At 45.7% G+C, this 25,329-nt stretch overlaps 1 protein-coding gene across 1 annotated transcript in view; it reads right to left on the reverse strand.

Annotated features, from left to right (window-relative positions):
* The window catches only part of LOC139306709 (vang-like protein 1), a 42,319-nt gene extending 19,354 nt beyond the window's left edge, over positions 1 to 22,965 (reverse strand). Inside the window, exons 1-3 of the mRNA XM_070930659.1 lie at positions 22,906 to 22,965; positions 13,459 to 13,712; positions 4,998 to 5,124 (exon numbers count right to left, since the gene is read on the reverse strand). Coding sequence (XP_070786760.1) covers positions 4,998 to 5,124; positions 13,459 to 13,529 — 198 coding nt within the window. The 5' untranslated portion in view covers positions 13,530 to 13,712; positions 22,906 to 22,965. The remainder of the gene's footprint in view (positions 1 to 4,997; positions 5,125 to 13,458; positions 13,713 to 22,905) is intronic.
* Positions 22,966 to 25,329: the final 2,364 nt, after the last annotated feature.

Here is a 25,329-nt window from a genome sequence, read left to right on the forward strand (position 1 = left end):
AAAAATGTTGTGGCGAAATCAATGCAATTAATTCCAACGCAAGAGCAACTTTGCACCTTTGATCAATAGCAAGCCAAAAAGAGGAATGCTTTGCAGCCAGTTATGAGACAGGAGTCAATAGCACCAATACGTTTTTGTGAATAAGCTGTGTGAACTTATTGTCCCTTGGCTGACCAAGCTAACGAGCTAGCTGAACAGTTAGCAGTGAGGCCCGTTGTCCAGGGGAGCTACTGTGATTAGCTGGCGCTAGCATATTCCTGGCTGACCAGTGTGTTAGCAGTTAGCTCAGGAGTTCACACCCTTCCTGCGAGGCGTCGCCACGACACCAAGCCTCTAGGACCACATATTTCCTGAAGACGTGCAGATTCATTTTGCTGTGACATGTACAGCAATGAATAAAATAAAAAAAACTGCCCTAAAATACTAAAGCGAAGCCAGAACATGGGAAAAATGATCTAATTATGCCGACCTTACCTTGAGTCTTTAGCCACAAAGTTCCTCTCTGGGTGCTAATAAACTTCTCCAATGGAACCCCAACGTCCTGTTTGAGTCCGTTTATTGCATGTTCTTCCCCATCTCTCTCTCCCCTTACTGCCTGTCATCTCTCCACTGTCGGCTTATTAGTAAAAAATCTACCCCCCCCCCCCAAAAAAAAAACACCCTCTCTTAATTCACAGAGGAAAAGTGTTAAAACTATCTTTCTTTCTCTCTCCCGCTTCACCCACCCACAGAGATGGCAGCCTGGCGGTGGCTCACAGCTTACGACAAGCACACACACACACACACACACACACACACAAAGCACCGGGATAATCGTGAAGCTCTGCGGGATTCTGTCTCACAGGGGACGGAGCCAGGAAGCACTCACCACAGGCAGGAGATCCCAAACATGAACGCGAGTGCTGGCGCCCAACATGGCTGCTGAGGGCGGCGTGCTCTGCCAAGGAGTGGTGCTGCTGTTACCATAACCAGGTCCGGCTCGAGTCGGCGAGCAGCTGAGATGGCGAAGAGTCTGATTGGGTTGAATGAATTGAGCTGTGGGGAGGGTGAAACGACGGGAGGCTGAGGGTGCAACTTCGAGGAACCGGCTGGTTCAGCATTTCGTTTAATTTCGCAGACGCCGCAGTCAAAGCACGACAATTCTTTTACTCTACTTTTAAGTTGCCACATCTGTGTGGTCGGAAAACAGCACCGGCATGTCTGTGGTAAGCACTGATAAGAGGTACCACAAAGGCCACACAAATGGCGACCGCAGGGGCAGAAGGCCTTCACATGGGGGCCGACAAGATCAAACAGCAGTGACTGCACCTGACTGATCCACCGGTGCAAATCGCAAATCACACCAGGCAATGTAGGGCTCCTTCTCTGAAGTGCACATAAACAACCAAAAATAAACCCAGCTCCACTTTCTCCCTCCGTCTGCTGGGATAGGAAGGCGCTAATTCTCAAAGAATGCTGTATGGTTTAAAGATATCACATTTCTCCTGTTTGACACCTCATACAATGCCACTCCACATCACACTCCTAAGCCGCAAAGCTGGCATGCCACATTGACCTGAGCTACTCCGAGCCACCTCTCGCTATCCACTCAAATATCCAGTTTCGCACAACAACAACAACAGCAGGATAAATTGACCCAATTACTCACATGATTTAGTGTCAAGTCCACTTATAGAATGTCCATACCCCAGTCCACTCTATACTCACCAACATTGTCCTTTACAAAGACCCGGCCCCCTCGTTCCCACCTAAAGACTTTACTGCTGAACGAGCGCTGTATTGTGTGTATTTGTGTATTTTTCACATTCGCACATTAGCATACAGCCTGGAGCTTTGGCCTGCCACCTGAAATTGGAGCAACCTGCTGGAAGTGTTCTGTTCAAACATATCAAGCAATCTTAGGTAACACAAAGAGGTGTGTGTGTGTGTGTGTGCGTGTGTGTGTGATCAACCTCATTTACAAGCAGCGCTGAAATCCCATCACAGGGAGATGTGCATTTTACAGGGGGAAACAGGGGGAAAGCTAAATAAAAAAACTCATTATATCACGTTGGTTCAATGCGAAACAAAAAAAGACTTCCTGGAGTCTCGCGCTGCAAGCTGGTCCCGGCAACTGGTCTCAGCCAAGAAATAGCCCGGCCCAGAAAAAAGCCCTGTAAAACGACAACTTGTCATTTTTACATTCCGGTTTTTGTTGTACAGGTTAAACAAACGACATATAACATGTTAATTAGTGAGATTTGGAGGTGCCCCTATTATGTGTTATGTAACTATTCCTATAAATGTTGGTATGTCCTCGGCGTCTTGTGTACACTTGCTGCCAAGTGAAAACGTTCACACATACAAACACCATCTCTTGGCAGCAGGCAAATCCATCCAACAATTCTCTGGCTGGTTTGGTGTTAATCTCAAATCTCCGGGCCGCGTTTCACGACACATCTGCGTGTGAGGCGAGCCCTCTTCTTTTATGCTTCCTGTGACGACGAGGCATCACAGGCGCATCCCTGCCATGAGAAACTTTTGTGCTCGGACCGTGAGGACATCCCTGCCCGGAGCGATGCGCTGCTCTGTCAGCCAAGACTCTGATTAAGTCCCAGCAGTGGAGTAATGAGCGCAGCGCTGCACAGTTAGACTCCCGAGACGAGGCTGACGCGTGCGGACACAAGACATTCGCATACAGGAGCATATGCGAGACGCACAAGCGCACACACACACACACACACGAGGATTTGTGCTGAGCCTCTCTCTCAGTAGAATTGGTGGCCCTGATTACTCAAACTAAAGCCAAACACACTCCCCGCCCTGTCAGCAGCACTACTGCAGGCCACGGCATGAATAAGACATGAAGAGCGAGACGCTAAGGATGGCTGTTCTCTGTGGCAAATCCTGTCATGTGTTAAAATTAGACACACTACGCAGACAGAAAGAAAAAAAAAGAAAGAACACAGTCACACATACGCGGGCACCGCTAACGAGTCTTGCCACAAGGGAAAGTGAGCGCCAAGTAGGTCAGTAAATGATGGGTGAACGTTGAGATAGCGTCTGCGTGTGTTTGTATTTGTCATCTTCTCCCTTCAGCGGGTTAAGCCGAACACTTGATGAAGGCCACGGCGCCAGACAGTTGTTTGGCTAAAAGAGCGGGTCGGGGTTGGGTAAGCCAAGGCTGCCTGTGCGCTAAAATCTCAATCTCTTTTTTTTTCCATTAAATGCGTTTGACTCGTGCCAGCGGCCAAGTGTTGATATTCCTGCTTTCAAAGCATGTTGGAAGAAGAGCTGCACGCATTTCACACTTTCTTGCCGTGCCATGAAAGCCTCGTCTGAGCGATAAACTGGAGAGCTGTAGATAAAGGTTATTTAGAGAGGGATAACAGATGCGAATGGAAGTTATTTGTTGGTAACGCAGCTATGAATGAGTTGACATCTTTGAGCGTTTACACACAGATAAAGGACACTGTGGCAACGCCAATCCAGACACAAAACAACTGACTCAATTGTCATACAAAGCTGAACAGAAGCTCCAAGTGTCATAAAGTCCTGAGGGAAGAAAGACCGTCTGCTACACTGGTTGGGAGTTGCTGAATTTTCAATGGGAAGCAAAAAGACGACAGCTGTGACTTTGCCATTCTTTTTTTTTACAAAAACTGCCCAGGTTTTAGTCTGCCAGCGTTGGACTTTCACAGTTACACTGCTTACGGATGCTAAAATGCACCAGAAAATATTAGGGATGCAGCGATCCAATTTCCTCCTCAACTCTGCCGCTACAGAGTCCAGATCCGATCCAAGCGCTCGTTTCCCGCCAAATTAAAAATCTGCATGCTTTAAACTTATTGGGAGTCCTTTTTTCTGTAAGCTAACAGCAATTAGACCCATCCCCTGGAAGAAGTAGCGAGGCGCTGAGAGAAGCAACCCCCGCAGCTAACTCAATGCTGTTTCCAGCGTTGATAACCTACCACACGTCCGAGACACGGTACTCTGCACAACAAAACTTCTCTTTCATTAAGGATCATAAAACTCAATCGTGTTCTGGCTCGAGACTTAAGGTAACAAATTGGCTATTACCCATTTTCTTTCCTTTCCTGATTGCTTTTGGGCCGAGAACTCTTGTATCCCTCAAGTGCTACCGGGGCTTTCAGGTCTTAACATGCCGACTTGCAGCCAACCGGCCCAGCTAACACAGTGCTATCTGATCGACCTCTCTTTTATTTGTTCCGCCTTTTATCCCTCTCCAAGAAACATAACCACATGGCAGTCTGCGACGTGAAATGAGACTGAGTGAGTAGGCTGTCTATTTGGCAAGAACAACATACAGCATGGCGTAGCCTATGCATTACCTTCATCAAGATGTATTTGATAATAAATGTACCCACCTTATATTTCTCTTTTAACAAATAATCCATCACATAATCCCAGTTTTTGAGCTTGCAATAACTGACATCAAAGTCAGCATGATTTCTGAGGGGAGAGTTTGAATTCAGTCAAAAACAGCTAAGCCGCTGTTTTGGCTTGGTCTGGCCCATTTTGGCGGGGGCCACTGGAGCCACCTCCCCACCTCGCACTGGACCCTATCATCTATTGACTCCCTGCCGTGAAATACAGTGTTTGCTTCGGACATAAAGGGATAAAACAAAGTCGTAATGGCCGGAGAAGCAACCCGCTGTATCCACGTCCTGTTGCGGAGGTTTGACAGTGTTCCTGAAAGTGACAGTCCAGACCTCGCCAAAAGTGGACCGGCCCTCCTGGCTTTTGCGCTCAAATACCAGATGGCCTGTCCCAGCCCAGGCTGATGAACATAATCATCATTCTCAACTCATTTTGACTAGTGACTGATAAATCTCCTGTGCTCTAAATCCCCTACGAGTCAGACGAGCAGAGTCATCCTATCTTGTGTTGGAGGCATCCAAAAAAGCAACTGGTGAAAACATTGCTCAGTGCTGGTGGGTGATTCTGCCTAAAAAGGCGAGCGTACAGAAAGTGTGAGGCGCTGCGTTCAGCCCTACCTGGACCTGCTCGCCCCGAACAGCCGAGTCGCCCAGCAGCGGTTCTGCAGGCGGCGTGTTAATCGTGACAGACTTTTCTGAGCGGCTGTCTTTACTTCGGGACTTGTGGCGGTCCCGGCTTCGCTCCCTGTAAGACAAAGAAGGAAATCATAGTTAGTGTACGGGTGCTGCCATGAAGAACTACAAGTGCACATGCCTGGAAACAAAGACCAAATGTCATACATTAAGTTCAATGTACTCATCACAAGGAGTACTGTGAGAACTTGAGGGGGGGGGGGGGGGGTTAATGTTTTAATTTTCTGGCGACTGAGTAATCGTCTGCTTTAGAGAAAACAGTTGCATAATGTCTGCCAAAGTTATCGGGGTTATTAAGGGTCTGATGAAAGACACTACTGTGTTGCATTATGGGACATGTAGGATCCGATGTTTCTGCCACTTGATCCATACTAGGAACAAAAGGCCAGCACATCTCAGCCACTGCTGCTTTGATTTTGACCAAAATTGTTTTAATCTGTCTATTTTGAGTCTCTACACTTTAAGACTTTTAAGAACCAAATAGGAGTGACTGATTGATTTGTTTATTTGAGTGTCCTGCAACCATATGGTGCCCAGCCACTAAGGGCTTAGAGACACTAGAGGAAATTAAACTGCACTTTGTTTCAGTCTCCATCTAATTTCCAATGACAGAACGAGTATAAAGCCTGTGTGAACTCTGCCCCACATAAACCCCTCCCTCTACATCCTTCCTCACTCTGTCCAACCCCCCCCTCCTCCCTCCTCCCTCCAACACTGTATCACTCTCTTTACAAGGCAGTCTGTCTCTAACATATGAGCTCCATTAGTCAGACTGACCCCCTGCACTTACAGCCCTAATCCTGTATAGAGCGTGAACGGCGGGTATCCACATCCTCCGCCCAGCATCACCATCGCCACATGGCACGGTGCCCACTCTGCAGCTCCATTACCACAGAAAAGCTCAACATCCCCAGTTAATCCCTCCTCTGTCACCTTCCCCCTCTGGCCGCTGGACATAGTATATACAGTCCTTTATGGTTCTAGCATAGCAAAACTGGTTACACAAACACACTGGTTTGAGGTGTAACGCGGCAAATGCAAAATAAACCTCAAGTTTAATGTGCACCACCAGTTGTGTTTCAAAGGGATTGTGCTTGAGAGCTGTTGGAGGGCTCTGGGACTGAATGAGAGAGACACCAGAGCCGAGGCTGTCAGATCTCATATTGATAATGCACGATGAAGATGCTGTAAAGAGATTACCGGACAAACATATTGGAAATCAGGTGAAGGAAAGAGACTTCATACGGTTCTTTTTTCAGCCGCACGTCTGTGGAGAACAAAGGACTTTTCTCAATGCTGTTGTCTTGCTAAATGCTAATTGAGTTTCCTGCTGCCTCCGAGCATGTTGTTCCACGGTAATCACTTCTTTTGTATGAGCGACATTAGAACAGAAGTGTAACAAATCAAATTTCCACAGCGCCCTCTCCATTAAGGCACTGTTTAAAGCTGCATTAACGGACTTTTTGGCCGCTTGTGTTCATTTATTTATACATCCAGCAAATACAGAGCAACATTGGCTTTAATTTGGAGTCTTTGGCGTTTCTGGCCACCTGACAAATATGAAATATATATATAACACCTCCTCCTCCACGTTATACATACTCATTTGTTCCATTGTTAATTTAACAGTCATGACACAGCTAAATAAGACCTGGTGCCCATGGGTAATAGACTCGTACTGAACTATAAATGACGAAACACAAAACTCAAGTGACCCTTGAACACTACTCTCTCACACAATAACAATTCATAACCATAATGTACAGGATATCCTGCCTGCAGGGGTAATGGAGGAATCAGCGTGATTGACAGCAGTGGAAATGTCGCAGCCTAATAGAGTTGCACTGGATCCAAGTGTTTTGATTAAAGGGTGTTAACCACTCCGCTTTCCGCCTTTATTCTTGTGCTTCCTGCCGATTGTGGGCATGATTTCCTACAGAAAATCCCAACCGCAACCAACACAATAAGAGAGAGCTCATTTTCAGGAGCCTGCAGCAGCTTCTTCCACTGACAGAGTGACTGACGTATTCTTATCTAATAAATCCAGGAGATTATATTACAGCTATCATTATTACTTTAAATATTATCATGGCTATCGTCCTCGCTGTAGTGATGGTTATTCCAGCCGGGATGATCATCAGTCAAAGGCTGTCACTGATGATGATTATTAATTGGGGAGGAGTGCTGGAGGAAGAGGGAACAGGGAGGAGAATGGGAGGAGCGGCAGGGCTCATAAAGAAGACTTCAGAGTCATCCGCAGAATAATAAGCAGCTCTGAGGGGGGGGGGGGGGGGGGTAAAGGAAGGGAAAGGTAATGACCGCAGTAAGTAAAGAGCCGAGAGTAGCATTTCAGGGTCTATTAGGTGTTGGGTTGATTTATCAAAATGTGGATAACTGGGCTGATGTGTCCGAAAGGAGTCATGTTAAGACATTTCAGCAACAATTGAGTTTTTTTTTAAAGCCTTTCCAAAACCAAGAAACACACAAGCAAAAATGTAAGGAATGGTTTAAACATGTCCGGTTAACTAGCTTACTAACTACAGTGGTAACCGAGTGTTACTTTCAAGTCCCACTAACTACATCAGCTAATGTTATGTTCGCCAAACACGTCGGTTAGTCCTCATCCTAAAACCCTTTTTACATGTGATGTTGGTTAAAGTGAAAACATACTGTTTTGAAAATATGAACACATTATCGGAGCTCACAGTTACAGGACTAACTAGCTCTACACTGCATTGCAAGAACAATGCTGTTCTTTATCATCTGTACAAATACTTTTATTGTCACTGACGATGACTAGTAATATAGCTACTGACCTCCATCTACACAGCCCTTTCTCTCAGTGCAAAGCAGTCTGGGAAATGTAGGAGCAAGTAAAGCAAGTCGAAGGAAAGTAAGAAAACTCCTGGAACATTTTCCAATTACAATCCTTACTAGGAAAGGCAGTTTTTCCTTTCCTAGCTTTAGGCACAAGTGTATTGGTGGCATGAAATATTATTTCTTTGAGACTATGGCATGACTAGAGCAGTGGTTCCCAATCTGGGACCCCTTGTGGTGTACCAAGATAAGTCAGAGGGGTCACAAAATGATTTAAGGAACGACGTTTACATTTATTCCCTACAATCTGAGAAAAATATATTTCTGTCGCACAAAATTGTTTGTTTTTTTATGACCTCTCTGGTTTTTCTAGTGAATTACTGATACTTTCACCTGTTCAGGCCTCTTCTCTAAAAATCCTTTAAATGAAACTATCTGACACTATCTGCGATAACCTGTAATGTGGATTCACAAGTATTTCCTTTTAAAAAGGTTGGGAACCACTGGCGTAGAGCATGCAACAATGTGTACACACAGCATGTGTTATGTCTATTTGTGTGTCCCAGCAAAGCATGATTCACTGTGAAAGTCAAGAACAAGGAACACCTGGTTCTCATGCTGGCGAGACTACAAATGTGTCAGAAAAAGGTGCAAAGATCGATGTTAGACATCAAAAATTGTAGTATGCAAGTGCTTTGAAATGTGCAATTGTGGATACACACAGACAGGAAATACAGAGGCGAGCAGACCTGTGGGCAGCCAGGGAGTGGTTTGAACAGATCAGCCTCTGTCTGCCAGCCCCTCCCCTCCCCCAGCCCGTTTTCTCATTCCCCCTCCAGCAAGCTTCTGGGGCGATCGCACTGTGTGGAAACCTCGCTCTCAACACACACACACACACACCCTTCCCACATCCTCTTCCTGCCTCATTAGCATGCAGCCGGCTCGTTGGTATTCCAACAGCGTGCTGTGCTGTGATTTGATTAATGGAATCTGACTTCCAGCGTGGATCCCTGAAACGGGTATGGCTTTTTGGAACAGTGAGGATGGGAGGGGAGGGAGGAGGGCTCCTGCGGGGGCAGAGATGCCTGGCGAGCTGGGGCCGAGTCCTGCCAATTAAGGCTGTGGAAGCACCGTTTCCCTCTAACACCTGAGGATGAGTGCGGCTATGATCGCATTCCCCACCCCACGCAGGGGGGAGAGCAATGGCGACTGAAGGAAGCCGAGCCAACTAGCACGGCACGCCAAACTGTCTGTGGACCAATTTGTTCTCTCTGTGGCTGGCAGGGCAACCCACGCACCTGTGTGACAGAGCTTTGGGGCCAACGCAGCCAGGGCACTGGTCGACGGCTCTGCCTCAGCCAAATGGGTAGAGTCATGAAGCCAAATAGAAACTGACCGACCACACACTCAGCTGGGTCATCTCAAACCCATAAACACATTATAAAGCAAGGGAGGGAAGGGGAGAGCAAGCATTCTCATGCTTCGATAAAAACATTTGGCTTAATAGGACTAACAATTACACTTTCAAACTTCTTGCTAGTCCCTTTAAACTCCACCAAATATAGTCACCACTGCAGCGCGAGCACCCTGGCGTGACCAGGCTGAGTTGGAGGGACACTGGGTGAGATTAGCAGTCCCGGGGCCTGGCTGCTCCAGAGGATGACACCACAGTAAGGTGACACATTCCAGTGACAAATAAGGGTTGGGTTATGCTGGAAAAGAAGTGGCATGTACGACGTTCGTTGTCTGAGCGTCGGAAAGCGAAAGTGTTGAAAATGTGAATGTCGGTTTTCGGAAAAAGTTACAGAAATTGTCGAACACAGCCCCGAAAAGCTTTTTGATCATCCCATAAGCTTTTCAGATGAAGCATGCTGGTGCCTTAACACACTCCCACTGACCGTTGTGTCCTTCAGCTACCAAGGCTGCCACATTATAAGCCCCTAGTACTATAATACTACAGCCTAACAGATAAGAGACAGGCCTCTGTATTGAGGGATTGAACAGTTTTGTCGATGATCATCAGTATCATCAGAGTGTGTGTTTTTCTGCAAAGTTAATTCAGATTTTCAGGAGCCATGTTTGGGTCTTATTCAGCACATCGCAGATAATTACCCTGGATCGAGACCACTACTAAAAGTTACCACTCCTCTATACGTCTTTGCATGTTATTGTCATTCAGACAAATTAAGCCAGTAAAAAAAAAATGTACGGTCAACTCACAAATCTATATAAAATGTCTCCTTTAAGAGGAACATCATCCAGGAACCTCCAAATGGTATTACAACTGTGAATGAATTAGTTTAAATGGCTCACTCAGTCCCATGCGAATGCAGCGTGCCGCCCTATAATTGGAGTTACACCAATCAAAAGAACCAATTTTCCACATGAGCGGCTGCTAATATGAGATTTACAGTTTTATAGTCATTTAAATACTCAGAAGTGACGGTGAGGGAGCCAAGCTTTGGGGGAACTTCTGGGAGAAAAACTGAAGTAAAGTGGCTCAACACACACAAACTATACTACCACGCTCCTTAAAGTGGTTAGCGCGGTTAAAATCTCACTGATATGAGGCACAATTATGGCAGATGCAAAACACTGACATAACGCATTTGTTTTTTATTCATTACACTACAATCACTTTTGCAGGTGGAAAAAAAAAAATACCGGCCTGATTTTGAAACCAGATTCTTCGGATTTACCCGGTGAGAACATTAGCAACCTAATGTGAATGTCAACGATTATGCACTGCACTAAAGAATATACAGAAAAAAACCCAACATCATGGCAGCCTCTACTTCCAAGAAGTCATGTGGTAGTGGAATATTACGACTGAGGAGTAAAAATCATATTAACGCTGCTCCCTCAAAGTTAATTGTGCAGCTCTGGATTCTGGCTAAATACAAAAATGTATTGGCGTCCCTATAATAACCACAATTACTGAGAAGATTGCCCTCTTGGGTATTAGTGCTTTGCTCTAGTGCAACTGAACGCGGTCAGAAGGGAATAAAAGAATGACTACATGCAAATTAATAAAAAAAAAAAATCAGTGTCATCAGCATGTTTGGTCTCAGCTTTTGGCAGGAGGGAATGTCCATGGGACAGAGTTGCCACTCTGCCATCACCAGAGCCAGGAGAATTTTTTGTCGAAGTATCTTGGACACCAGTTAAGGATTGTTTGACACGGCGGGGTGGGGGCAAAAAGCCAGCTACGAGAGAAAACAACTCCAAAAACCCTGCACCGCCTGTCAGTGAATACCTGAGCCAATCCCATTCCATTCTCCTATTATATTCTGACAAATTATGCTTAAGGCTGACTCACAAATACGCATCCATACAAACACACAGCGGCGCAACGATGCCACTGTGTGTGATTACTGGCGCACAAGTAGCGCGCGCACGCTCCCACGTGTCTGCATCTGTTCCCGGCATCAGTGTAATTAGACGACAGTGATCCAGAACTGCGTCGCGCGTGGCACCCCTCGGCGTAAAAAGATTACCTTTCAGACAGCGGCGGCGAGGGGTTTCAAAGGCAACAATTTCTGCTTTTTGAATATCAAATTAGAGGCCAGCCGGTGGCTTTGGCACAGTCGTGGTGGGAGCGGAGGAGCGGAGGAGCGGAAAAGGCGCTTGGCAGGGATGCCCATATGTTCCTTTCCAATTTGCTGTCACTCACTTGAAAGGCTGCAGAAACAGTAAAGAAGCAGGGGATAGGAGCTCGCACCACTACCCACCACCAAACCACCAACCTCTCCCCCCCTGTCTTTGATTCCAAACGAAGTGAGACCACTGAGCTACAAGGGCACATTCCAGCCCAGGGGAATGCAAGCCAGTGGGGAACAAGTTGATACGCCTGCGCTTACCCATCCTCAGAGAGTAGCCAGGAATCCATTTAAGGGGGGGGGGGGTACAGAGGAGAGGTCAAGAACGAACGAGAAAGGGGCAGCTGCCGCATTCATATCAGGACGGACACATGGGAGCAAAAAGGGTGGGAGCGAGGGTATGATGAGGAAAAGGAGAGGAAAGAGATAGAGAGGACAAGAGTGAGAAGGATAAAGAGTGAAGGCGATCGAGGCAGTGATAGTCCCTTAAACAGGCAACAGGTGGCAGCGAGAGAACCGAGAATATGGCGAACAAGCAGGAAGGGGGCCGCCAGTGACGAGGGAGGGGCTGTTGTGGAACAGGAGCCTCCTCTCCGATGTCCTCCTCAGGCTCTCAGCGTATCCGCAGAGCCATCAGTCAGTCAGGCCTCTTCAGCACCTGTCTCCTGCTGCCTTCCTGAGGCCTGTCAACCACGGCCATTTCGCCGCTGACAGACTAATGCGCCTACACAAGCCGCGGGGGGCTCCACGCATGCCAGGCCCGAGAGGGAGAGAAGAGATACTCGAGAGGTGGGGTCAGGGGGGTGGACGTGTAGGGAAGGGAAGGGCGAGGAAGTAGAAATCCATTCTGTCGGCCATCGCTTCGTCTATCAAATGTCAGTAAATGTTGGATGAAAAGAAAATATAACAGATTATGTATGTAAATATTTAATAACCTTTGAGAATGAAACAAGATCAGTTATAAAACAACACCAACGACTCGTAACAGAGGACCCCCCCCCCCCCCCCCCCCCCTCCTACGGATAGCTTATACTGGAATAGAAAGAAGAACTTTGAGTGCCTATTTCTCATGACTTATAAGAGGAAGGGCTTCAGCACTTTCAATTCAAAACTACACAAGATCGACACAGAGGTTTCTCCCATATGTGTCCTCAGAGGAAACTTTACGTCATCTTCTTCCATGTGCTCTAAAATGTAAATGCAAGTTTTCCCGTAGACAACGTCACGTGACCGACAGCTGGAGCACTTCTTCGCTGCACTGCGGATGGACACAAAAACTCTCCGGGTTGAATCATCGGTACAAAACATTAACGACCGTGACACAAGCATGAAGCATGCTCTGACTCATGTCTCTGACTGGCACCATCCCCATAGCAACGGTGGCCGAGGCTCACGATGTGTTGTGGTGTTTTGAGCCGTCCGCCATGATTTCCCAGATAAAAATTAAAGGTAATTAAAATGGTGTCATAGTAATATATATATATACAAAGGGAATCTGGGTGACAGAGGCTCTTTGTTGCCCTTTCCACCCCCTTTGTTTCTCTTCCTCTTCAGTTTATTTTGTTGTTGTTGTTTTTCACTTACTGACTGAATGTCAAGTGGACAATTGTATGGGACATCCTTTGGCTTAATAATTCACTTAATAAATCACTTGTATGAGAAACACACTGTTCAATAAAAACATGTTTATATGTGAGAAAACTGTGAAACAAGGCGACTCCTTCAAACTGCTTGTTTTGTTCAATTAACAGTCCAAAACCCAAAGCTATTAACGTTACTTTCAGGAAATGTGTCCTTTTCTTCTTGATAAATTGACTTGAATGATCAAAATTTGCTTTTTTTTATCAAGCAACTGTTACGACAGATTTGATTTAACCTGATTTAGCTCTTTGAAAACACAACACACTCTAAACCCTCCAGGTAAAAGCAGACACAGGAGGAAACAGAATTATGGCGGGGTTTAGTCTTACCCATGCCTGTGGGATCCCCGGGAGCGCCCGGAGTAGTAGGAATAGCCCGAGTAGGTGGACTCTGTGTCCATGGTGACGCGGTCCGGCCCCGGGAGCTGGGCTCGGGGCAACACGGAGGCTGCTCGGCTGGACCGCTGGCAGGCGTAGTGCGCGGCGTTGTCGAGCTAGAGGCGACCAATCGGCTCGCTCAAGAGGCTGACAGAGGTGGCGAGCTTGAAAGCGACCCTGGGGGCGCCCGCTGAGGAAACATCAACCTGGAGGGGAAGACAGACGGGGAATCTGAATTAAAAATGGGGAAGAAATCTGGGCAACGTGCACCACGTTTGACTGTTAAGAGACAGGAGGAGCCAACAAGGAGGAGACAGAGCCTGTAATGGAATAAAGAACATTACAGAATCAATCACTCAAATCACAGGCCTTTTCATCACATCTATTTTTATCTTTTAGCCTTTGTTAGCATGCGTAAACACTCAGATGTGTTTAGTTTATCTGCAGCTGCATTACAATCTTTTAGCTCCAATCCTTGTAGTGACAACACTCTACGTGGTAGGCAGCTCTCAGGAGGTTACATTCCAGCTGAGCGTCACAGATTAAAAGCACCGCGAAACAGCAATTTCCCCTTATTCCCATGCGGCTGACAACTGTTGTTCAGAGGCGGTTTTAAGTCTCTGACACACAGCAAACAAGTTAAGCCTGACACAGCGAGAGTGTGGCGAAGATAAAGGCTTCTTCTTCACGGGAGAAGTTCAAGAAGACGGAGGTGTTGCCAGTTTGGGAGCGAGTCTCAGGGAGTTGTGATGGCAAACGAAAAAGGTGAAGAAAGCGCTCCAAACAAACAATGTCCTCATTTTACCTACATACAAAACAATGCTGTTAAAGAGTTACTTGGTCTTTCTCTATTTCATATCATTACAAAAACCGGATACACATATACAACTCTGTTTCGAACCCGCCTCCCAACAGAGGAGTTGAATCAACCAATCAGCAGGCCTGACGTCCGCACAACGTGTTGCTGAGGTTTGGGGGCACGAAACAGGATTTTGAAAAGTGAGGGGGGGGAATTTCAGTATTGCACCCTTTTAATTAATCTGTTAATCGTTTTGGTCTATAATGTGTCAGAAAAATGTCCTGTTTTGTCCGACCAACGAGTCAAAAACCCAAAGATATTCAGTTTAATATCAAAAAGACTAAGAAAACCAGCAAACATTCACATCTGACAGGGCGGAGGAAGGGCATTTCTGTTACAAATGACTTAAAAAACTCAAATAAAAGCAATTAGTCATCAAAATAGTTTCAACATTTTCATCTGGACAGCCAGGGGACACTGTTTATAGAGAGATTTTAGTGAGGAAATCAAAGTGAAACTATAAAAGTGAGGGGGACAAAAACAGGATTTTGAAAAGTGAAGGGGACGTGTCTCCCCACCCACAGTGGAAACTGTACAATGCCACTGTGTACTCAGTAGGTAACTACCACCCATCAACATACATAATAAAACAGATATCTATGGGTGCATACACAAAAACTTATAGATGCTTCTATCCAAAGCACTTAATAAAGCTGTGATTACATTCATTATTATGCATTTACTACTATTAGTGGTTGTTACAGGGGATTTGTGTTGGGCGATTGGACCGACATTAAGTCATTTCCAGTAAAAATCAAGCTGCTTTCTTTCCCCAAGGGGATCAACTTGCAGTAAAAAACCGCTGATGGCATCAGGTGCAGTTGCGGAAGCCCACTCAAGCATCAAATAATTCCATGTACTGTCCCTGAGCAGGTGGAGGGTTTGAGGACTATATTTAGGAGGGGCTGAAGACTGCATTAAGTGGACCTAGTGGAGGGCCGGAGGATTTATTGAGTGCACTTGCTTCGGTATGGTCAGAGTAGAGGGAGCAAAGACGGTTTATGTGACAACGGAAAAGGTGAGAGGCGTTTGAATCAGACACATTTGGCTCAGATGAGTCAGATTAAAGGCGCATATTTGAGTACCTGCACAAAGAGGGAGAAAAGCCGAAAAGTGAGTCATGCTGTAAACACGTGTGAAATACACCGGCAGTTAAAACTTCACTCAAAACGACCTAAATCAAATTTTGCTCGGATAACACTCACTCCTCTATACGTGTGCACTTTGAGCTAGCCCGCCTACACTTGCCATTAAACAGCCACGAACCTTATGGAGTGGAGGACAGAAATGCCTGTTGTTAAATCTGAGCAGACGTTAACCAGAGGGCACCATGTTTGGGATTCAAGTTATCTATCAGCAGCCGTGTTTATTTATTCGAATATCTGCATCCGTCATCCAGGGTGCTTCAAACGCTTTCCTATCTCCTCTTTCATACCACCACTCTGTCCTGACATAGTCTGAAGCTGCAGTACGCCGCCCCGATCGAAACCTGCCCCGAGGCTCTCAGGCCAGGCTCGGAGCACAAACACCAAGATTTATGGCTGATTTATGGCCCCAGTCGCCTTATAAGGCGGTGAGAAACTCAGCCAGCCATCTCCCTCACAAGACATCCCTGCTTTTCTGCATTCACAACTCAAGGAAAAAGAATCACTTCGCCAGATTTAGTGCGCAAAACTGCGATCCTTATCTGCCACTTGGAGGGGGAACACACATCGCTGGGTCCACAAATACACAGTGTGGCACTAAACATCTCGTATGACCCAGTTCTGAGGAGTGTGGTGTCGGCACATCTGTGGGTGACTCTGTTGTGTGAATGCACGCTTGCGTGACTGTCACAGACTCCTGAAAATGCTTTGAAGGTTGCGCAACTGCATATTTGGATAAGCTCATTCTGCAAATCATTTTTAAATGCCTGAATCATCCTCACATGGTGACAAATCCTCCCTCAACTGGTTCTTCGCAGTCCCACCGCCAGCCAGCTGCATTACTGAAGCCGGGTCTTCCAAAAGCCTTTGTTAACATGAGCAACTTTTTTAATCCGCTCTGATGAAAAAATGCGTCCAACAGATGACTTTCCTTTCATTTTACCTATTTTGGTCACTCAGATATGAAAATCGACGCAGGACTCAAATTACCTGGGGTCCACTCAGCTGCTAAAAAAAAAATCTCACGTCAGATCAAAGTGTTGTTGGTCCTAGTTTAAGTATTTATGATGACAAAGCGCATTCGGGCTCAGCTTGTTTGAGGAATAGTTCAACATTTTGGAAAATACGCTTGGGGAAACTGCTAGCCTGACTCTGTTCCCTGTCTTTATGCTAAGCTAAGTTAGCTGGCGGCTAGTGGTAGCTTCATATTTAGTGTACAGGTATGAGAGTGGACTCCTATATTTAACACATGAGGGGTGTTATAAAATTGTTTCCTGGTTTAAAGGGAACTACACCAGGATGGAAGCGGCCAGGCATTGCTAATGCTCTGCTGCAGGAATTCACAGATAGAATAATGACTGATAAGCAAGCTGCACACAATCACAGAGGCATTTCCATCACCTGTTTTAATCCTCTTAAGAGCAAGGGTACGCGGCTACGTGAGGGATTAATGGGGTTAAATGAGTGCGTGGTCCAGGTTCAGTCAGAGTGCAGCCACGGGTGAAGACAGCAGCTTGGTTAAGAGCTGATCGATTATTTCCTGTTTCAGTGGGAAGAGGCAGGACTCAGTGTCTCGGCACATCGCCTCTGGCCACTTCATGGACTTCACTCCGGGCAAACTGTACAGTCCCTGCACATGCACACCAGTAAACCCGGCGAGAGGCCTGGCTCTGAGGTCTACGTTGAAGTGAAACAGGATACGCGGGTGTTCTCACATGTGGTTTCTGTCTTTGCCATGCCAGAGGAAATTGGTAAGCGGAACCACTTCAAGTTTGCGGGGAGAGTCTGAAGCTGAAATAGGAATCCCCCACTCTGGACGGGAGGGAGGCGGAGAGCCCTGGCAGGTTCTTCACAGTAATCCAAGACCCCTGCTGAGCTGCCGGCTTGTCTGTTTGTCCTGGCAAACTCTGGCAGCAAGGAGCGGGAGAGGAGGAAGAGCGAAATGATCACGGCAACCAAGCGTGAAGGGTATGATCGCTCACAAGGCCCTTTCATTCACTTTGTGAAAACATGAATCATTGTTGAGGAAAGCGTCTGTGTGCCAGCCCCTATCCCAAATTCCTAGAGGTAACATGGCACCTGGGCGTTTTCATTTTGATCTGCAGGAGAAACGAGAACCACCAGACTCAAATGCCCCGAACGAAACACAAAAGTGTCTTCTGAAAAAAAACCCCCAACACACACCAGACAACAGGTGGAACAACCTGAGCGCAGACTCGAGGAACAGCGACAGAGTAAACATCCAGCGGCCTGAACTGGGAGTGTAAACACACAACCTCGTGCAAACAGCCCAATGAAAGACTTTTATCTGTGAGCACAGAGCCGGAGTTCCAGTGGAGCCACGAGGCATCTGCTGTCAGCCGCCGCAAACACATGCGCGCTGCTCGGCTGCACCTTTCACATCACGTCCAATGAGAAGGCAGTCAGCGTCGCACACTTGGCGAGATTCAATTATCAACGGTGTCAGGCGAATACATGGAAATGCCAACACTTTGACACCCTGACATCATTATTCTCAATATTCTCATTGTCACACTCGACACAACACGCGCCGCGCAGCTTCAAACTTAAGTTTTCACAAAAATGCATGTTGTGTCCCCGTGTTGTAGGATATTTTTGTGGTTTGGGTGACTGGCTGAATGGCAATGTAAGCATATGCAATAGTTATAGTGTTAAGGATCCTTACTTCCATCAAATCCACTGACAAGCCACCACACTTTAAGGGGAAGCAGACTGCAGTTCAGCCTGGATTGATGGGTGTGTTTGACCTGAACACAGTTGCCATGTTGAGTAACAACTGAAGCACTAATAATACTAATCATTACTGGAGTAATCAGTTGTTCCAAATGGAGCTATTCAAACTAAACACCTGTCTTACAATACTGATTACGAAGACACAGATTTCTCTGCTGTAGTTTGGTTCATTTGATTCAGTTCCAGTGAGAAAATTAGACATTGTCGCATTGTAGGTCCGGTCTGGTTCATGCTCACACTGACATGTTGCTTGTAAACCAAGAGCTGTAAGCATGAAGTCCTCAGGGCTGTCAGGTAACTCTCTCATCGGACTGTTGTGGCAACTGTCATTCTGCATCATCGTCACGCTACATGGACACAATGAACCAAATTCCAGTCAAAATTCCAATCAAATTCCGGTGACTAACGGCACGTCATGTGGCACTTTACTGAACTGAACTGAAACGGGTAGAAACGGGACAAAGAAACGGGACAAAGAGAAAGAGGTGACTTGTACAGTGATATTACAGGGGGATAGTTAACAATCAACCGGTGTATCTAATCGTTTTAGATTGCGTAATTTATAAGACTGACCTTTCTGAAGCTGTTTAGCGCACGGCTGACTCAGAACCTGCTGGACCAACTGACCCCATAACACACTGGTGAACTTTTAAAGCCACACAACAGCCACACAGTCTAAAGTCACTGAACCGCCGAGGCGCTGCCCTGCAAACCTGACCTGAGCCTCTGCAGACACACTTACAGCGTGAGTAGGAGTCAAGCAAGAGGCTGAAAAAGAGCTTCCAGTTTCCTTGTGTACGGCAGCAAATTAAGCATCTAATGAACCAGATGAGATGAACCTTTACGTTTTCACTCGAAGCCTCCTTTCACACAAGCCGTTCATCCGTTCTTCCTTTTTGGAGAATGGGAGTGAAAAGCCCCCTGTAGCTCATTCACACTCGGCAGCGATTAATCCTGAAATCCCACAGCCTTTTATGGCACGCCTTTGATTCCTGCACCATTCCAACACTAGCTTTTTCTTTTTTTTTCTTTTTTTACAGTGATCTGCTATGGAAACAACAGAAAAAAAATAATAATCCCACGGAGCCATGGCGGAAAAAAAGTAGACTAATGTTCAGGAAAAGACGATTTCTCCTCAGCACACTCTGACTGAAATCATCCGGGCTGAATTTGTAGACGACACGTGGTCTTGGAGTAATGCCAGTTTGAGCAAAGATGCTATTAAAAGCTTGTCAGTATTTAGAGCTAATGGTGTATATGACCTATGTTTACTCAGTGGAAAAGCTCTCCAACATGAGATGATGGGTTTACGTGCAAAATTGGGGATAAACAGATAATTAGTAACAAATGACTCATTCTGGATGTGAGATTTGACCTCACTTTCTGACACAATCTCTTAAAACAAAAATGAAATTAGCCATGTTACTTCCAGCCATCAGCATGCAGCTCATTCGTCTGTCTCGCCGACACGTCTCCCTCTCGCCTCCTCCCGCCCTCCGTAACCATGGCGCCCCCGTAGCTCTGCCTCTATTAGCACCGCGATAACACATCTCCTCACACTTTAAACAGAGACAACCAGCCCGCGCGAAATAATGACTTCACTTCAGCTTGGAGGGGGGCGGCGAGTCTGCGACGGCCACGGTCACGAGACATGCCGGGCGGGACGCGAGGGAACGGGAAAACAAGTCACTGTGGAAGTCTGGCCCGGTCACATGCTCGCTGTGTTGCTGTCCGTGACTGAGCAAATGAGGGCCGTTAATTCTGTGGAATTCAATCAACATTCCCCGGGGTCACCGAACTGAACCCCTCAGGTATCCTGCAAGATATGAATGAGGCGCACTGAAGCAGAGAGACACACACGGAGACAGTCTCTATTAGCATTTAAAGAGACGGGGTTATAAGAATCTACTTGTTATTGACTGAAGCGATCACTGACATGCACCTTTAGTGCAGTGTTAATTACAGACCACGATCAGCGTCTGTCTGCTCTCTCAATGTGAGGTATGTCTGACCAACACCGTCTCCAAACCTCTTGCTTCATTCACATTTGGCCTTTACCTGTTGCATTTTTGTGCTGGTGTTACTAGGCAACCAGCTGTTGATGACTGCATTAGCTGGAGTGAGGTTATCTAGCTGTTATAAACCAGGGGTTTCTGACATTGTGGGGTCACCCCTCAGTCAAAATCCAGTCAACTACACCCCCATACCCCCCAACAATTTTGGCAAATTGGCACCATTAAAACTATGCAGAATTAGCTACTGGGTACACTGCAAACAGGAACTGTTTGCAGTGTACCCAGGCATGTACGGACAGCTAAATGTGACAACTCTCAGGCAAGTTCTGGAGTACCTTTTTCCATCATTTCTAAGTTGAATAATGAACGTTAATTGCTGGAGGTGATGAATCTAAAAATATGTGTATCATATCTGTGACTGAGCTATGACTCCAAGAAGGAGTTTGATTTTTAATGCAAAGAGCGTCAATCGGGCGCCTCCGAACAGTGTAGAGTTTGAAAACATTTTAGACTTGGATTATTATTACCAGCGTTCCAACAGCTTCTTATTGTTCTGTGACGTGTGGTGGTGTGTTACATTTTACCTCAGTGTATATCACTTTTTGCTGCTGCAGTTTCCCCGGGGGTATCATCGTTTCATCTTATGTCATATCAAGTACTCCACTGCGGTCCTGTTGATGTTGCGTGTCACAAGAACGAGCTCATAGCTGGACTGAAAAACCCCACAGTTAACAGACAGTAGGAAAAAGAAATGACACTGATGAACTGCCTATTTCCTCTCAGGAGACTTAACTTTTCTGAACTTTTTTTTTTTTTTTTGCCACTTTTCTGGGACGGAAAAGTAAAGAAGAATCCTTGCGTGACGCGACAGGAATCACACGACTCTCAAATGTTTATCTCATCCAGAACATAAAATGATAACGAGAGTCTTGCATAATTTACAGAGAGGAAGAAACAAGTTGTTGACAACAATAGACGTCGGCCTGGGCTCTCACCTGCGTTACCGTGCAGCTTTTTGCTCAGACTGATTTGAGATTTTAGTATGTGCTTTTACTGCAATTCGTTTTACTCACACTGTAGTTAACAGTGTTTAAATTAGATCATGTGACTGCACGGCTGCACACCAAGCAGGAAGGATATTCTTAACAGCCTGAAATTTGAATATCAAGTGCTGTAATAGAAAAGGAAATGTCTCAAGTGATGGCAGTGAATCCAGTGTAGCTGACTCCTTTTGTTTCAGTACTTCAGAATAACTTTATCATCAGTTACAAATGCGTAATTTGTCGAGCAAAAATGTGAGGATTTTCCTGTGTTTTGCATCATTGTAAATACAATATATTTAGATTTTGGTCAAAAACAATATGAAAATGTTACCTTGGGCTCTGATACATTATGATGGCTTTTTTTTTTTTTTTTTTTTTTTTTTAATATATTAATGTATGTATTTTCTGACTTTTTATTGCTAGACCAAATGATTAATTGCGCAGATAAGCAGATTAATCGATCATTAGGGAAAATAATAATTAGCTCAACATCACAAACGGATCAATAAACAAGGTTTCAGACATCCAACCAGGACGCCAGCAGCCGACACAATGACCCTTAACGGTTATTAACAACAGGAGCACCTGCTGAGCATTCCTGACCGATATCAAATGGCTATAACTAACTTATAATATATTTGAATAAATCCCACAGAAAACACACTGCTGAGCTGAGGCTTCTAATAAGAATTTAAGCCAAGAGGAAAGTCGGCTGCATGAGGAGAAATATACACGGAGCCGCTTCTCTCGTCTGGTGGAGCTCCAGAGCAGGTTACGCGCCCAGCCCCTACCTGTGACCCGACAGGCAAGGCGGACCTTGAGGCAGGAAACTCCCTGGTTTCACCGTGGCCTCGGAAGCCCCCCCCCCTCCCCCTCTTGCTCTCCCTCACCTATTTGTGCGACAACTTGAAAAACCGAAGCACGCCACAGTGGCTTCAAACCGGTGTTCATGGTGTCTTTTTTTTTTTTTTCCCCTGGCTTACTGGTTGTTTTCAGAGGCTGGGAGTGCTACGGCGTATCCGTCCGCGTCAACTCTGCCGCCGCAGGTTACGGTTCACAGCTGAGCTGCGGTGCACCAGCCGGGGTAACGCGGACCAAGTCAACCGTATGAAACATAGTTGACTTTTTACAAGGTCTCGCGGCGGCTCTGTGAGTTTCTGGTGGAAAACGGCTATTTTAGCAAACCGACACTGTAACAAACTCGAAACTGCAGCGACAAATGAACGAACACTGCCCCGGTCTGGGTTCGTGCGTCGGTCTGACCGCAGTTTGAGGGCATTCAAATGAAGTTGAAAGCGTTCCCTTTCATACAGGTAGGCAAGACAGCAAGGGCGTGTTCCCAAGACTTTCCTTTAAAACACACACACATTCAGCCGAACACTGAACAACAGCCCTTGTTCTGTGTATATAAAAATATGTAGACGCGGTAACCTACATTTTTTTGTAGGCTTCACGAAACACGACAGGACATTAGAGACTGTAAGGCAGAGCTTCACACACACTAGCCTACTGAGCCCGCACACTAACATCTGCAGAATACATATGACCGACAGCCTCTCCGGCGTTATTAAAACATAACTCACCCTTTATTGGCGGAGATATCATTCCCGTAGTTGATAATTTATCCGGAGGTTGTAAAAGAGTTTGCCCCAGAGCACACAGTAGGCTACAGTAGGAAGCAGCCCTTAGTAACCGTAGGAATCACCCTGGCAGTCAGGAATTTCACAGGGGGCAGTGCTTCTCAGCGTATGGGGCTGCAGTACGGAAGCCTGGCGCTAGGGGGAGCCCACAGTTTGTCACTGCCAATATTACAGATGCAAAGTAGGAGTGAATCTTTGACTTCTAATAAAAGTATTCTTTTCTCGGGCAGAAAATGTATGCGAATAGAGATGCAAGACAAATGGAGCAAGCTCATATAACATATAGCATACCAAAATATAAACTTAAAGACCCCCCCCCCCCCCCCCAGGCATTTTTAAAGAGATATTGCAATACTCTGCTTGAATATGAATGTGTCTGATATGTTTTTTTTCCACCCAAAAAGTTCAATCACCTCATAAAAACACCACACTTTTTACAAGCTCGCTGTGATGTCACAAAATCATCCCACGCGCACACGTCTTAGATTCAGATTTAACGTAAGCACAAGAGGTTCTGCACGGTGAAGCTCGAGCGTCCAAGTGAGGTAAAAATGAGCAAAACACATTTTTGAGTGGAGGGTGGCTTTAACAAAGTAAACATACAACTACCGTCATACCTCGATATATAGAAAGCACTCACTAGATCATATTGCACTCTTCACGTGTGCAACATTCAGAAGAACGGGCGTCCAGTTAAGGTGATGTAACCGATGGCTGAGTGTGCATGCATGTCAATGTTTCATAATCTGTTGCTGTCCACCCCGGCAAATATTCGTGCTGAAGAACAATTATCTCCCAAAAATCTAAAAGCCATTCGAAGCCATTTGCCTGAAACAAGCAGATGGCCCTCACAGCGAGCGGAGAGTGGAAGGATCTCACACGGTTGCTGTTGCCTCAACAAGTCTTGGGATTTGCATTGCATGGAAGTCACACATGTCAGCGGCGAAAATTAAAAAAAAAAATAAAACTGTTGATGCCATGGAAACAAGCTGGAACATCTTCTGTTCTATCTCTAAAAAAAAAAGGCACTTAATGCATATCCTGTGGCAGTTTGGGGTTTTTTGCAATGGCAGAATATCTTACTCAAGTCCATTAAAGAACAGTTTTTTGGGCAGAAATAGCTTTTTAGCTTCAGTTCCTAACACCAAGCTCACATATGACAAGTTTATGAAACCAAAAATTGGTTTCAGAGGTTAAATCCTATTGTTTGCTAGTATAAAGTTTAGACAAGAGCAAAAACGCCCGGCTCTGTTCTCTCTTTCGCACCCATGCAATGTTTTTTTTTTGTCACAGCTTGTGAAGTTGAATAAGATCAACAGTTGTCAGTGGTACAAAAACTCACTCAGTCGCATCAACGAAAACAAAACAGCGGAGCGATAGCGATCTGGCCTTGGACACAGTCAGCGAAACACACAATGAAGTCACCGAGGCCTGGGAGCAACTTCTTAAAAAGGGAAAATAAACAAAGATTCCTCTTCTCCTCCTTTTGAAGGAATAGTTCTCCTCTTTTGAGGAATGTCCTTGAAGATCAATACCACTCTTCTACCGGTACGGTAAATATCTATGGCTGCCGGTTAGCTTAGCTTAGCACGAAGGCCGGATCTCATGTAATTCTCAGCAAGAAAGCGAAAGAAGCAAATTGCAAAGTGTTATTTTTTGCACATTCCTTATATTGGACGTGCTGTTTATAATATTTTCAACTTTCTCCATTTTATATGTACATCTCATCTTTTATTATTTTCTTTTACTATGTTTATTGTTATACACCAAAATACCAAAGTAAATTCCTTGTATGTGAAAACCTCCTTGGCAATAAACCTGATTCTGATGAATTAAGAAATGCCTGTAAAATTGGCAGGTTTTTTAGAATGCTTTTTCTTACTGTGCAAAAGGAGACAAATTCCTATACTAGGGCACCTTTAACCTAACCCAAATAAGCATATCTGGTTGAATAAAGGTTACACAAAATCAATTAAAACATATATCCCCACCAATTGATTTCCCATCTCTCTATTGCCGCTGCCATCCGTCTTCTATTGTGCCACGAGACAAAGGTGTCTCGGGCCAGTTCATTCAGACTCCAAACTCACATTAAAGTTCAGACCACAAGGCAACAGATGCCTCCAGCAATTACACGGCTGTATATATTTGAATCAATATTTTGCCCAACACACACACACACACACACACGCACACACACACACTCCACGCTCCACACACCTTGAGATATATATCTCATCCCCTCCAGAACACAATGGAGGTCATGACTGGGACACGACCCCTTTCCCTCCCCGCGGAGAGGCAAATAAACACCAAATGCTGTGTCAAGGATGGGGGGGGGGGGGGGGGGGGGGTGGAAGATGAGGG

The sequence above is a fragment of the Enoplosus armatus genome, chromosome 24 (assembly GCF_043641665.1).
Source record: "Enoplosus armatus isolate fEnoArm2 chromosome 24, fEnoArm2.hap1, whole genome shotgun sequence".
Lineage (NCBI taxonomy): Eukaryota > Metazoa > Chordata > Actinopteri > Centrarchiformes > Enoplosidae > Enoplosus > Enoplosus armatus.